General features: G+C 38.1%; 1 protein-coding gene and 1 long non-coding RNA gene across 2 annotated transcripts; both read right to left on the reverse strand.

Annotated features, from left to right (window-relative positions):
* Positions 1-12,252: 12,252 nt before the first annotated feature.
* Positions 12,253-13,263, reverse strand: LOC108082732 (uncharacterized). Its single transcript, XR_001770997.3, has 4 exons — positions 13,107-13,263; positions 12,602-12,658; positions 12,470-12,530; positions 12,253-12,381 (listed from the first exon to the last, which is right to left on the reverse strand). It is a non-coding gene; the product is annotated as an uncharacterized lncRNA (long non-coding RNA).
* Positions 13,264-14,102: 839 nt separating this feature from the next.
* LOC108082720 (uncharacterized) lies at positions 14,103-14,830 on the reverse strand. Its single transcript, XM_017178227.3, has 3 exons — positions 14,703-14,830; positions 14,463-14,639; positions 14,103-14,400 (listed from the first exon to the last, which is right to left on the reverse strand). The coding sequence occupies exons 1-3, from the start codon at positions 14,758-14,760 to the stop codon at positions 14,183-14,185; spliced, it is 453 nt and encodes a 150-aa protein (XP_017033716.1). The 5' UTR covers positions 14,761-14,830; the 3' UTR covers positions 14,103-14,182.
* Positions 14,831-15,377: the final 547 nt, after the last annotated feature.

Here is a 15,377-nt window from a genome sequence, read left to right on the forward strand (position 1 = left end):
TGACTTTGTTTTTCGCCCGGGGTTTCCCTATTTCCCTTCGTCCTTTATACCCATTAGTGCTTGAGTACAAGGGTGTATTAAATTTCATCAAATTAGAGCTATCTTTCCATATTTTTCAGTTTTAAGAGTGTAAATCCAAAGGAATAATACACTAGAATATATAATAAATTATATTCTGTGTGTTGGAAGTAATTTCCAGTCGGAATTTCCGTTTCTCACGTTTTTCCCCTTTGTTTTTTTGTATCATTCCACTTGACACTCGCACCTAATGGCCTGGTAATTGAAGAGTCCTGCAGAAATGGCAATTAAGACCCATTAAGGTAAGTAAAGCGGAGGCTGGCGGCAGGGCATGGAGCTCCTGGCTCAATTGCTACATTATCATATCTGAAATCGAGGCCCAATTAAGCTGACTAATTTCTATAAATCAAAGTTAAATGCCAGGAAAGTTCGACCGGCTGCCATCAATCAGATTTTGAGCATAAACAAGCCGGACCCGAACTTCTCCGGTCCACAGGGGCTGCGGGGGGGGGTGTTGGCCAGGCGGCATTTGTCAAATAGAGTTCATGCTTAATTAGTTTTAATGCGTAATAAGCATATTTCGGCTGAATTAGCCGAAAACATCAATCGTAGCTGCAACTGCAACAACAGCTCTCCCCGATTGTAATGCCAAATTGGGCCTTAAAGTATGCAATGCACATTTTCAATTATTCATAGTTGAAATTGCAAATGCGTAATGAAATGAAATCAAAAGCAGAATTCCCGATCCATGCAGCCCCGCCCAACCTAATGCCATGCCAGGCCATCGCAGCCCCATCGATTTCATCCCCAATGGAGTGGAAATGCCCTTGAGCCGTTTGCCATGTTCATGTCGACGTCATTTTCCATGGTATAGTAATTACACTAATCTATATTTTGAGTGTTGCTGTGTGAGTGCGATTGTTGTGCGTCTGTGTTTGTGGCTGTGTAAATGCATTTGAAATTGACCCTGGAGACATTCTCGTTGGCCAGAAAATGCAACACAAAATGCATTTATTGTTTGCCTGCCGTTTGTTTCTTGGTTTGTTTAATTGTTTGCCAGCTTCAAGTGTTTCTCCCCTGTTTGGCAATTTGTCAAACGATTTAAGTTTATGGCAACCAGATCTTATGCCTGGATATTTCACCTATTTAAATTATAGTTTGGGCAAATGGTTCGTTAATTCAGTGCGATATGTCGCCTGTGATATTTGAATGAACACATTTTCCACAAATAATAAAAGAAAAACGAGCCCTCAATCAGGCACTAAACCAAAATTTGCTTTGAAAAATTTGCAAACCAAATTGAATTAACACACGAAGTGCACAATACAGTTTAATTGCTCTGGCCAGAGAGTTTGAAATGCTCCTTTGCCCCGCCGCTTCCCCTGCCAGCGGTCGTGCCTAGTCAATAAAATATGAATTATTTGAAATATTTAAACGCCCCAAATAAATCAAATGCCAACACTCGACACCATCAAGCCCAGAGCCGGGAGGAGAGAAGGCAGAATTTACAAGTATTTTTTGTGCTGCCATGTTGTGTTGCCTGCCAAAAAATATTTCCAACTGAGGATAATATTTTTTTATATCAGAAAACAGCAAAAATTTGTGTTGCCGTTGTGGTTGTCTAAATAAATTTTTTATTGACCATGGTTAACGCTTCACTGGCCAATAACCAGAGACAGGAGCCAGGAGCAGGGAAGCAGGGGAGTGTGAAAAAGGCAAAAACCACTGGAGAATGCTGGGTGAAAACGGGAGTGAGTGCTCAAAGTCCTGGCAACCCGCACAAACGCCTCAAAGCATGCCACAAGTTATTTTCACAGCCCAGCACACACATACACAGAGTGCGTGTGAGTGTGTGTGTGTGTGTGTTCGGACGTGTCTGTGTCTGAGTGCGAACGAATAAATGTATGAATGAATGAATGAAATGCTCAAATTACACATGTTATACAATTGTTGGCAGAAAATATGATTATGCTTGAGGGAGAAAAGGGCCACAGAGCCCAAAATACGTCGAACGAAATTTTGAAATGCTTAAGTGTGTGTATGGTATGGTTTTGTAAAGTTATTTATTTGGCAGAGAATTGAAAGACCGAATTGAATGTTCTTTCTTTCTTTTTGAGAAAATTTGTACCTAAAATTAAGGTAAATATTTAAGAGAGGCAAAGAATTGCATACTATTTCATACTCTTTAACCTGAAATAGTTTTTTGCAATCTAATAACTTTGTTTAGCAAGGATCTCCCAAGTTACTTCGCTATAGATAATACTTACCACACTTTATTTTCCAATCATAGCATAGAGAACATACTCAATTCGTTGTTCAGCTTCGGAGGTAGCATTCCATAAATTCACAACACGTTTTCCGGTTACCTTCATTCGCCTAGCTATCGAATGCTCAGACGGATTTTATCCTTCTTGACTGGCTTTTATTCTCGTTGCTTACGTGTCCTCATGTGCGCTCATTTTCAACTTTAAAGCAGCCGCTGGGAGGCGGACAGTGTGCTGGTTGAAAACGAAATGAAATTAATATGAAGTTTGACTTAACGCCTCATAAATCATTGTCCAATTTTCAGACGACAACGAAACCAGGACACGGGCGGCACCCTGGTCTCGGGTGCTGGAGCCGGACTATCCTGCGGTGGCATCTCTGTCCTGCTGACGTCGTAACACAAACACACTTAAAATGATTGAAATATATGTAGAGTCGGATATATGCGTAACATGGCACGACATTGCCTCATATATATGGTGCACATCCCGATATATATTGGCCGGCTATCCTGCCATCCAGCCAGGCTGCCATCCTAGACGAGCGGAGACCGAAGACCGAAAACCGAGGACCGAAGACTTCCTCATTACACGCTTGTCACGTGCACATTTAACGTTCGGCTGCACACACACACATCCACATAATTATACGCACACCCAGGCAGGGACACCAACACCAAGGCATGACAGTCATTCATATTAATATTGTCGGTCAAAAAAACGGGAGAGAAAAAACAACGCCGCGGAGAAACGACGCTTTAGACGCTAGAAAGTCGGACTTGCATACCAATTTTTTAGATATCAACGACTCCAGGAACGCAGGGTATTTTTAAATCCTTAAGTTGGCGATTTAATAATTACAATTTTAAAGTGCAAAGAAAAATCTCAAAAAGGTTTTAATTATCAGAAGAATTTCGATTTGATCCTCCACTGAGTGTGTTATTATTGTAAAATATGAAAATTCAAGATTCAATATAATTTTAAAACATCTTATCCAAAATATTTCTTATTTATCCTTTGTTAAAGGCCTGAAGCATGAATCTTTGGCTATAATATTACTTACCAACAATGTCTAACAAGTACAAGCTTAAGCCGCTTGACCATTAAAACAAAATTTAAGTCCCATGAAAAACTTTAAGCTTAAGGAAAACAATCTCTGTTAAATAAAAGCAAGGGAGAGCAGATAAAGTCCTAGTTAAGTTAGTCAAATTTTCAGTTCCCACAACTGCTGGGATATGCAAATTCTTTCTGTAGACAAACTAGAAGAACAATATACCTTCGTGTAAGCAATGCATGGCAAGTGTTTTTCAATTTGTTTTGCAAATTATGCAGCAAAGTGAGAACTAGAAAATGAAACTCATCTGCAGGGCTCGGGTAAAATGTTGCTGAGGCTGTAGCTTTAAAAACAACTACCAATATTCGAGATTTATTAAATAACTAGATACTTCATGTGCAACTATGGAATTTTATGAAAAGCTTTTTAAAGTTACCCTAATCAACTTAATCTGGGCATCCCCCAACTCTTAATTCCATTTGAAATTTCTGCACCATTTCGAATTACAGCCAACAAGTTCATGTGCAATTTAATGGCAACTAAACAGACCCAGATCCAGAGCCGGGTCATTAAGCTTGGACTTGAAACACTGACCACATGAGCCGCAACCACAGGACGCCGTCCGTCGCCCTACTCGACACATATCCACACTTTCGCACACTCGCATCCGCATCCACATTTGGAGATAATTAAACATGCTGCGCACGTCCAGCGGCTGCTTTCAACATTTTATGCTCAAGCAAAAATGAAATAAAATGCAGGGAGCCAGGGAGCCCCCGGAGAGGCAGGGCAGGGGGCCATGTCTGGGGCTGTGTTCCACAAATTGAACCCCAAGTAGACGGAGCCACTGCTGACCGACAGCAGCAACAATTTTATATATATTAATTAAAAGGAATTTTACGCGCTAATGAAATAAAATGCGGTAGTGTGTGTGTGCGATGTGGGTTTAATAGGGACGTATATGTAGCATATGCAATGAAAAGGGAGTCCACAATTTAATTTGGCAGGCAAGAGATGCACACAAAAACGATGCAAGTAACACATACGCCCCGAGGACCGCCATAGACCAGGAGAGCCCAGAGAAGCGCAGTCCTTGCGTTATCCTGGCAGTTCCGAGCGGAACTAAGGGAATGTTTAAGTCGCTGAGATGGTTCGGTTCCAACGGCCAACATGTTCCGAGTCCAACGAGTTGGATACAACCCAAGGTTGCCACTGTTAAAAGTGGGTGGCATCGGGATCGGAATATGTAATGCCAACTGTTAAGATAATGATGTGTGGCCATTGGTAATTGAATATGTGGGTAAAATAATTAATGGCAGAGCCAAAGAATATAAATTCCCTGGCCTCGTTGTTGGTGCATCGTTACGGAGACTATCATTGTATAATTCTTTAAGAGCATCTCGACAGCACACAGTCAAACGATGCAGTATTCTACTCCCCATATGCCGCCCATTGCTGCTGCTGACCCATATCGTGGCAGTTCTGTCAACGTTTTCTGACAAATATTGTGACAGCTGTCGCCGAAAGGGAAAGTGACAGGCCGCTGACCCGCACTTCCGGCATTCTGTTGACTTCCCGGCACAACTGTACCCCACGCTGCCAACTCTCCGTCCTGACGCATCTTTATAATTGAAAATTAATAGTCGCTAGTTGCTTGTTTATGCATTCTCCGGCTGTCCGCCAACTCGGCCCCCCTTTTGGGCAGTTGCATCGGTTCCCATTTTGTATTTTCGATAGCATCACGAGTGTGGGTGGCTACCCTGGCCATTTCCGGAGAGTGGACACGCGTTCAGGCAAACAATACCAATTACCAGGCGCGTAACGGCTCGGTACAGGATATGTGCCAGGTCGGAGGATATGAGAGCCGGCACGCGTGTGTGAGACCTTCCCGGCTGCCCTTACATATTCATATAGATATATATGCACACGGTGGAGTGAGCGTGGAGGTGGGAGTGTGGCTGGGTGTCAACCATGGCCAATGCAGATGTCTGCTTGTGTTTGTTTTTTGCTGTTTGTTCGTTTAACTGACATTCGTCCAGTGTTATTTTTTGTTCTTCCCACCGCCCCACGAATGTTTCTTTTTTTAATTTTTCCTTTTTTTTTTTTTGTTTGGAGTCTCTGCCTGACCGAGAACCCATTGTACAATTTTAATTGGCGTTTCAGTTATTGAAATGTTGCACCCAGATCGATTTAAACGTACCCTACTCTAGCGGGTATTGTGAATAAGTGAATGTGAATTTGTCAAGGACGTCTTTAAAATTATTTTGTAAATTTTATTTATTTATTTTAATATGTACAGCTTCCTTATTTGGGGTTTCTTTAAAAACGTATTAAAAATAAGCAAGGAACTATTAAATAAACAAAATAAATAAATAAATAACAGTAACCCCACGTAATTTTCTAACAAATTAAACTTTATGACTCAACTTAACGTATGAAAAGTTCTCCCAAATATATATTTAAAACAACAAGATATTTTCAACTATACAACCTATTATAGTATAATTAATGCATATATAAGTAAGGGTATCCACACTTCTTCCACAAAAAAATAAAACTCTTCTGTCTGTGTTTTTCAGGATATTAACAGTCAATAATGTCAGGTTTTTGTCGAACATATGCGGCAGCGATTTTTCATTGTCGTTTCCAATACGAATTTTTCCCACTCTCTGTGTCTTAATATTTTAATTTTTTCCTGCATTTCACTTTTAATATGCTTAAATGTTGAAAAAGAAATAAGAATAATATCAGTATGAAGTGACACCTTTGACGATGCGAATAATGTTCGATTTTCTGCTTAAGAGGTGGCGCTGCCAGGATTTGCAAGCTAATTAAAATGCAACCTTCTGCTCGTATGAATTAAATCAAGTGGCTTCCTGTTTTTGTTTATCGGTTCGGATTTTGGTGTAAATAATAACATAAGCATTCGAAGACTGCAGCCATGTTTTGCTCCAGCGATTGTTTCCTAATAACAAACACGACACCCTGCAAATCCCTGTCCCTAGAAAATCTCTCGCACTTTCTCCCGTCATCTGACAGCTCACGTTGGCGCCTCGGCAAGGATTAAGTCATGCTGCTGTCATGCATAAATTCTGCAAGTTGTGCAAGAGGGATGGACACGAGGTGGGGCTACAGCCAGTGAGCCATTCTTCATTCCTTTGGATTAAATCATACTGAACTAAGTCCCAGAGTCATTTCTGGTTATGAAGCTATAAGCTGTGAACGAAGTAAAATCATAAAAATTTGAATAAAATTATTCGGTAATTTATAGATATGTTTTTACTTGTTCTGCATAAACCCCAAAGACATTGACATGAACCATCTTCCAACTATTTAACATACGCTTAGATAACACAAAATTGGAAAATCATTAGCTTCAACCCCACCAGACCATTACCTTAATAATAAAGTTTGCTGTGTCATCGTTAAATCACCAACAAATAAGCCGAATATATTGCTAATGACTTACAAACAAATCCGAAACCGAAACCAAAAGGAGCAACCAAGCCTTCCACTGGCTGCAGCAACACTAAAGACATTTTGCTAATCTCTCAACAAAACCCAAAAGCCGACCCTTCCTCCCAGCTCGTTATTGTGCACTTTGTGACAATGTGATAAACGTTTTGGGGCAAATATTACAATAATAATTTTCAAGTAGTTTCACAGCATTTGTGGCCAACAGATTTCAGTCCAGATTAAATGGAAATTTACCGTATTCTTAGTAAAGATTTTCACTTTTCATTTACAAATACTTGGTGCTTACATTTAAGCTGCTTGTCATAAATTATGAATTCACCAGGTTCGAATGTTTACTGCCCACATATTTATTCTCATGTCACATGCATATAAAGAGTATAAAATAATCAAAGGACAATAGAAACATTGTGAGTTTTCCTGCTGATTTATTTGTCTTTTATTAAACATTTGTGTGTTTAAGGTGTTTGCACTATTTTATTGGCCTTCTTCGAATTTGTCCTGATTTTTGGCAAAACAATTGAACTTCGAGTCGCCTGGAAGCTGGACAAAATCAGAATAAACAGACAAGGAAATATAAATAAATATTTTGAACTTTCTTTTTATTTCTGCAGATATATTCATATGTTTATTATTCAAAAATAAACTATCAAAAAATTAAACGCCAAGCTAATAGATTTAAAATCACAAAGCTATTTATGCTAATTGAACTGAGCGTTGGGCTTAGATTATTTCTTGAATATTTAAGTACAAAAATTAATGGGAATGTGAATAATTCATAGATGCCTATTAATAATTCTGTGAACAATGAAATCGAAATTTATGCAAAATGTTCAATTATTTGTTCTACCTTTAATGTCAGCATGTCATTTCAGCATCATTATTCAAATAGCCTTCTTTGATTTAAATTCCAAAACTTCCCAAAGCGCCTAGCCACACCGCAGACATTTTGCGGCAATTTTAAATTTTAATACAGATTTAATTTGCAACATTCATTCACTGCAACGCCAAATAACTGTCAGGCATTCCGTGCCAAATTACAATATTAATAAAATGGAAAAAGGGAACAAAAACTAACCATTTTAACTTGAATAAAAGTGACCAACGAACGAGGAGGAGAAGGTACAAAAAAATGAAATTAACCGCGAATTACAAATCAATTTAAATGCGGCAAACTTTTTTAGCGGGAGCCAAACAATGAAACTTCTCGTTATTCTATTTCCGCGGAAAAGCCCAAACTTTTAATTCAATTCGTGTCTCAGGCATGTCAATGAGTTTGTCTTTGCGGGGGGAGTTTTCGAGTAAGTTTCGGGCCTCCATTTTTGGCCTCTTGAATGCAACATTTTGGGTCGTAGCGCTGAAAATTTGTTTAGTAAATTAAGAGTACTTAAAGTGCAAGTCAAGATCCCAGTCTCCCCCTCTGATTCCGCCCCCTATTCCCAGCTTCATCTGTGGCATTATGTATTCTTTTTTAAAACATGCAAAATCACGTCTATGCATCTTAATAACTTTTCGTGCTCGTGCAAACAATGCGAACGTGAAAGTTGAATAGGTTTGGCTTAGTTATCAGAGGGTTCCCGTCTACGTTTCCCGAGGAGTGGGGTCCTGCCGTTGGGTGGTGGGCTCGGTCCACGGTCTCTCAATGCATAAATCAAATGTACATTTTGTAGTTGAAGTTGAACTTAATTTAGTTTCTGGGAGTTTCTCGGAAGTTTCGGAAACTGAAGGGGGAGCATAGCAATCGGAGTTGTGGAGACAAGTGGGGATACGGTTCTTATGGTTTTTAGTAGAGGAAATTTAGCTATCAATAGATGGGGTTTTTATATAAAATAAAAGTATTTACAATAAATAATAACATATAATAATAACATAGAGGATATGGAGCTATACATATTGTTGTCTTGTTAAAAATACATATCTGAAAGTATATTTATAGTTTTCATATTTTTGTATGACGACCTTGTATCGATGTAAAGAAACACCTACGCTGGCTTTGTTCACCCCACACCGGATGTCTAATCCATAACCATAACTTTGTTTAGGAAACACATCCATTCCCATTCCCCTCACACACGGAAAACAATTGAATCGAAAAGAAACCAATCAGTCAACAGGGATTCCCCCACGTAACCCAACGAGTGCAGCAAAAATCCGAAAAAAAAGCTTGGTTACAACAATACAAAAATTAATTGATGGCAAGCACACACACACTGGGACACACATGACTGCACCCACACACACACTCATATGGCACACACAGATGACGCACCAACACTAATTGGCAGCAGCAACAACATGGCGCACAGAGCCACGAAGTCGATTTGATAACGGAACAGGAGATGATGGGCGCCGAAGGTAGGGAATGGCCCTCCGATTTGGTTATGAAACAGCCAAAAGGGGCTCAAACGGGACGGGGAACATGGCCAAATCGATGCAGACATAGACGAGCAACAATCAATCAATTAAATGCCCGACTGCAGCTCCAACACGGCCCAGCGGATGATGTTCGACAGGCAAAAGTGTGGCAGCCTTTTAGGCGGCCGGCAACAATATTAAAGATTTATTCATGTTTTCCGTACTTTGCCATCTTTCCCTGGGATAGTTTGCCAATTTAAGTGACAGTCTGAAATGTGGAGAGTTCCCTCGATGACTAATGCTGCAACCCGAAGAGGCGACAGTCTTTCCATTGGCCAAATCATTTCCGGGCGACCAATAAGACAGGCAAATTTTTACCACATACTAAATGTTCATAATGACAAATCGGAAATGTTAGCGTACTTTAAATTTTAAACGTCTACTCAAATGACATTAGGACTCTTGAATTTTAAAAGCTACAAGCTGGAAACTCTTTAAGACGTCGATTATAAATAGTATTAGCTTGTTGATTCATCTACTACCTAGGTTTTTTATACCCTTGCAGGGTATTATAATTTCAGTCAAAAGTTTGCAACGCAGTGAAGGAGACCTTTCCGACCCTATAAAGTATATATATTCTTGATCAGCATCAACAGCCGAGCCGATCTAGCCATGTCCGTCTGTCCGTCTGTCCGTCCGTCTGTCCGTCCGTCTGTCCGTCCGTCTGTCCGTCTGTCCGTTTCTACGCAAACTAGTCCCTCAGTTTTAAAGCTATCTGAATGAAACTTTGCATATAGTCTTATATATACTCTCACTGCTATATATGTCGGAACGGACCGGATCGGACGACTATATCATATAGCTCCCATACAAATGATCGATAAATTTTTAGAAAAAAAATTATAACTTAGCTGTTTTTCAACATTTTTTCACCATTTTTTAGATATGGCCATTTTATATTATCCGAAAAGTGCTTGTCAAACTGTAAAAGTTGAAGCTCACTTGGACCAGTGCTTATCAAACTGTAATCTGAACTTCCGCCTAAAAGATGCCACGTTTTTAATAGAAAACCCCAAAAGTATGCTTTAATTTTTTAATAATGCTAATGAGCATCACAGATGCAAGTGAGCAAAATTTTTCTTTCAATTTGGCCGCTTTCCAGACTGGGGTAACAGGCGAACAGAAACCAGCAGCAAGCAACTGAAAACTGGTATAAACTGTTATAAAAACTTTTGGGCAAATATAATAATTGGTATAAACTGTTATATTTCATTTTATGCATTTATACCTATTTGTTGCCGACAACAACAGCTTGATGGCAACAACAGCCCCTTTACAACAACATCCCTGCAGCAGTCCATACAAATTTCTGAAATTTTCCATGCAAATTGCCAGTTTCCCAAATTGGGGTAACAGGCGAACAGAAACCAGCAGCAAGCAACTGAAAACTGGTATAAACTGTTAAAAAAAAGTCCAAGTTTCGAACCATTGATCTTGGAGTAAGCGAAGACTCAAACCAGATGTGACCATATTGTACATTTTTTGGCTAAAATGTTGGTTAAATGCACCTGGGCACACTGAATCTGACTTTGCATCAGTGATGCTCATCTATCTATTTTGTCCCAATAAAGAAATATAGCTAGATGGGCATCACTGCTATTACGTCTGATATATTGCCTCCCAATATTGCAAAATAGCTACATGAGCATCACTGATGCAAAGTCTGATTTTATAGCCTCCCAATATTGCAATATAGCCAGATGAGCATCACTGCCATTAAGCCCGATTTTATAGCCTCCCAATATTGCAATATAGCTAGATGAGCATCACTGATGCAGATGAGCATCACTGATGGAAGTGAGCATCACTGATGGAAGTGAGCATCACTGATGGAAGTGAGCATCACTGATGGAAGTGAGCATCACTGATGGAAGTGAGCATCACTGATGGAAGTGAGCATCACTGATGGAAGTGAACATCACTGATGGAAGTGAGCATCACTGATGGAAGTGAACATCACTGATGGAAGTGAGCATCACTGATGGAGATGAGCATCACTGATGCAAGTGAGCAAATTTTTTCATTCGATTTGGCCGCTTTCCAAACTGGGGTAACAGGCGAACAGAAACCAGCAGCAAGCAACTGAAAACTGGTATAAACTGTTATAAAAACATTTGGGCAAAAATAATAATTGGCATAAACTGTTATATTTCATTTTATGCATTTATACCTATTTGTTGCTGACAACAACAGCTTATGGCAACAACAACCTTTTTACAATAACATCCCTACAGCAGCCAATCCAAATTTCCGAACATTTCCATGCAAATTGCCCGTTTCCCAAATTGGGATACCAGGCGAACAGAAATCAGCAGCAAGCAACTGAAAACTGGTATAAACTGTTATAAAAACTTTGGGCCACAAAAAACGTGCCAGTGTGACCATATTGTAAATTTTGTCCAAGTTTCAAACCATTTCGGAGCCGGCGAAAGTTAGCGCAGACTCAAACCTTTTGAATCCAAATTTAGGTTTTATTTTACAACTGCACCTGGGCACACTGAAATTGATCGTCGTTAAATTCAAATTCAAATTTGACAGTTAAATTCAAATTCAAATTTGGCAGTTAAAATATTTAAAAAAATTTTTTAAATTCTAAAAAAAATTTTAAAAATCTAAAAAAAAAGTTAAAATATTAGAAAAAAATTTTAAATCTAATTTGAGACATGAGCTTCTGGTATTTTATCAGAATTTTGGTATAAATTTTATGAAAATCGGACGACTATATCATACACAGAAAAAATTATCGTGGGTAAATCTAACCATTTCGTGGGTTAAAAGGTAACAACCAAAATCTTGGGTTCCATGAACTGTACGCTGCAGTATAACGACGTAACGCGTTACGTAACATGTACTGCTCTACAGTAAATGGAACCACGATTTTGCGGTTAAAAAGCGCCAAACCACGAAAATTGTGAAATACACTATTTTACTATTTTACTGTAGACTACCCCCGACTACAGTAATTGCAGTTCATATTACCACCAAAATAAAACCAAAAATTATTTTAAAATTTTAATAGTATTTTTTTAATTACTTATTCTTTAAAAATATTTACAGAGGGTCTTAATTAATAATATTTTTTTAATTACTTATTCTTTAAAAATATTTACAGAGGGTCTTAATTAATAATATTATGGACTTATATATATATATTTCCTATATGATGAATAAATAAATTAAATATTAAAATTGTAAATTTATTAATAAATAAATATTAAGTCAAACGATGATTATCAATACTCACAAATATATATTAGTCCATATTTCACATCCGAACTGGTACTTTTGTCTCGACTATAGCTTTTCTGAAATAAAAATTGATTTAAGTAAATTTGTTTATTAAAATTAATAGAAAACGGCCAAATATTTTACTTACATTTTGTTGATTCCATTTACATAGTTATGTTTTATAGTTACATGTGTATACTCTCACCTGAAAACAAAATAGAAAAGTATAAAAGATTTAATTATATATGTATATCATAATAAGATATAAAACAAACGGTTTTTGGATGTCAGTGCCAGCTATCTTGCTCGCACTCGCCTGAGATGGTTGCCATCGCAAGTCAACAAGAAGCCAAAAAATACATTTGCATGCATGTACATGTCCGCTGATCGCTATTTAAATTGTAAAATAAAGAGAGGCAATCAAAGATCAGTGCCAAATATAAGATTTTACATATATGCATATATGTACATATGTATATATTTTAATCTGTACACTAACTTTACTTTTAAAAGCGTTACTTCTTGCGATCAGCGGCGTACGTGTACTTGCATATGTACATACATACATATATGTATATGTATGCATAAATACATATACATACATATGTACATTCGCCAATTGCGGATCTTTAAATGATTGTTTGGGAACTTACCGAGAAATGTGGGCAATAAGTCTCTGAAATCCCACTCCTCCAGAAGAAGGAAGGTCAATATCACTCATAACTTTTACTTTTAACTTTTTCACTTCACTTTTCGCTGCACAACTTCTCGAAACCGACGCCGCTTTTTAAGTGTGCCCGAAATCGTTTTTTCAAGAAACGTTTGCAATATACTAGAAGTTTAGAAATATATACCAGAATTATACCAGAAAGTATTTTAGTGGGCAGAAAAAGTTATGGATTTTCATAAAATATTTAATAAACTTATAAAATGTTAATGTTACTTACCTTAGTAATGCAAAAATACATACACGATACCAAAGAAGATAAAGAAACACATAAAACTTTTTACGTAAAACCTACAGTATTTTGACTGCAGCTGACAGTCACGACAGTTCGCAAAGCCAACAACAAAAAACACACAGAATCTCGTACGTAAGGGTGACTGTAATTGACTGTCATATAAACTGTCGTGCAGTCACCAAATCCAACAACAAAATACATTGACAGTAGCTTCACTGTTATTCAACCAAAAGAAATTGTTCATTTAACCCACCAGAATTTTTTCTGTGTATAGCTGCCATAGAAGCGATCCGTAGATGTAGAGAAAATGTAAAGCTGGGAATGTATAACTGTAACTTTCAAACTGTAAACATAATAAGTATAGATAAAATGTTATGAAACTCTGTTTAGTGTCTGTTTTCGGCATTATAATTTATGATATAAATATGAAAACCAATCTGCAAGGGTATACAAACTTCGGCGTGCCGAAGTTAACTTCCTTTCTTGTTTTTTATTTTATTCTTGCAAAAAATGTCTCGGCACTTAGTTCTAAGCTAAGCCGAGCCACACATCAACGCAATCATAAATTTTAATCAAAAACTGATTAGGGACTTGTGAAATATTAAAACGTGAACGCACGGAAAGTCCAAGAAGTCAATCTAATCGAGCCATTTGATAAGAAGCACATGAAAGTTGTACAAAAACATCTAAAAAAAGAATTAATTTATTAACAGACGACTCCGATCTCTTGTTCTTAGCTCATCACTAAATTAATACAGGCTTGTCTTCTACACATAGATCTTGACCAGCAAGAGACCAAACACGCTAGCCGCAATGGTCACAGTGCTGCTGCTCATCTTTCCGGCGGGACTCTTGTTGCACTTATCGCCGGAGCAGGTCAGACATTTCGTCTTATTGTAGTGGCCATAGGCCGGCTTCAGGGTCAAGCTGCAGGGTCCGACTGCCGGATGGACACAGCCATGGAGCTGATGGATCACATCGTTGTCTGGAGAGAGGTGTGCATTTTAGAGATTTTCGTTGGGACTTATCGAGACTCGAACTACTCACTCCAGGTGTATTTCAGGGCCAGACAATCGAACCGCGTGCTGGTCGCGTTACGAACATTCTGGTGGTAAACTTCCAGGTGGTTACTGGTCTCGTTGGCAGCCGCATTTGTGCAGGTTACTTTCTTGGGGCTCTTGCAGTCCTTCGGTGTAACGCAGGTGTAGCACACCAGGGAGTTGGCTTTAATTTATAATAAATATAAATTTAGTAAATCTAGTATAAGTTTTTTGACCTATTACTCACCAAACTGTACACAGACGATGGCAACCAGCACACTAACAATTACTGCCTTTGTATTCATTTTGCAAGATATATTTTTTGAACTGGCTACAGACACAGTGACACGATCTTAGCTATTAGCCCCTTTGCTTTAGACTAAACCATGCTGAGACTTTACCCACTCTTTTATAAGGTATTTCTCTTAACTTTTCGCGTCTCACTCAACAGGGAGAAGAGTCTTGCGATAAGCTTGAGTACTTTTACAGATAAGATTATCGCCTCTTTTATAGCGTTAGGAGATTGCGAAAAAGTTTCAATGGGGCATTGAAAGGGTTTCCCCTTTCCATGGCAATTGAATTGGTCGAGACGACATCATAAATATTCAAGATGTTTCAATTTGGTTTATAGACCAAGGGTTTTAAGGATTTAAACTCTAAGAAAAAAACTAATTTTAAATTATCATAATATTCTTAAGAAAATTATGGAGTTTTTTAAGTATTATCTATTAATTCTTTTAAACCTAGCCAACTGATCCGAAGCCTCGTCATAGCTTAACAATTTCATTCCTGACTAAAGAGCGGTCTGTTTTTTATGATTAGTGCTTATCTATAGATTATTATTTACCTTATCTATATACCAGCCGCAGTATATTTATAATCTTAATTCACCTGGCATATACGTAATATTGATAGCAATAGA

This window comes from Drosophila kikkawai, chromosome 2L (genome assembly GCF_030179895.1).
Source record: "Drosophila kikkawai strain 14028-0561.14 chromosome 2L, DkikHiC1v2, whole genome shotgun sequence".
Lineage (NCBI taxonomy): Eukaryota > Metazoa > Arthropoda > Insecta > Diptera > Drosophilidae > Drosophila > Drosophila kikkawai.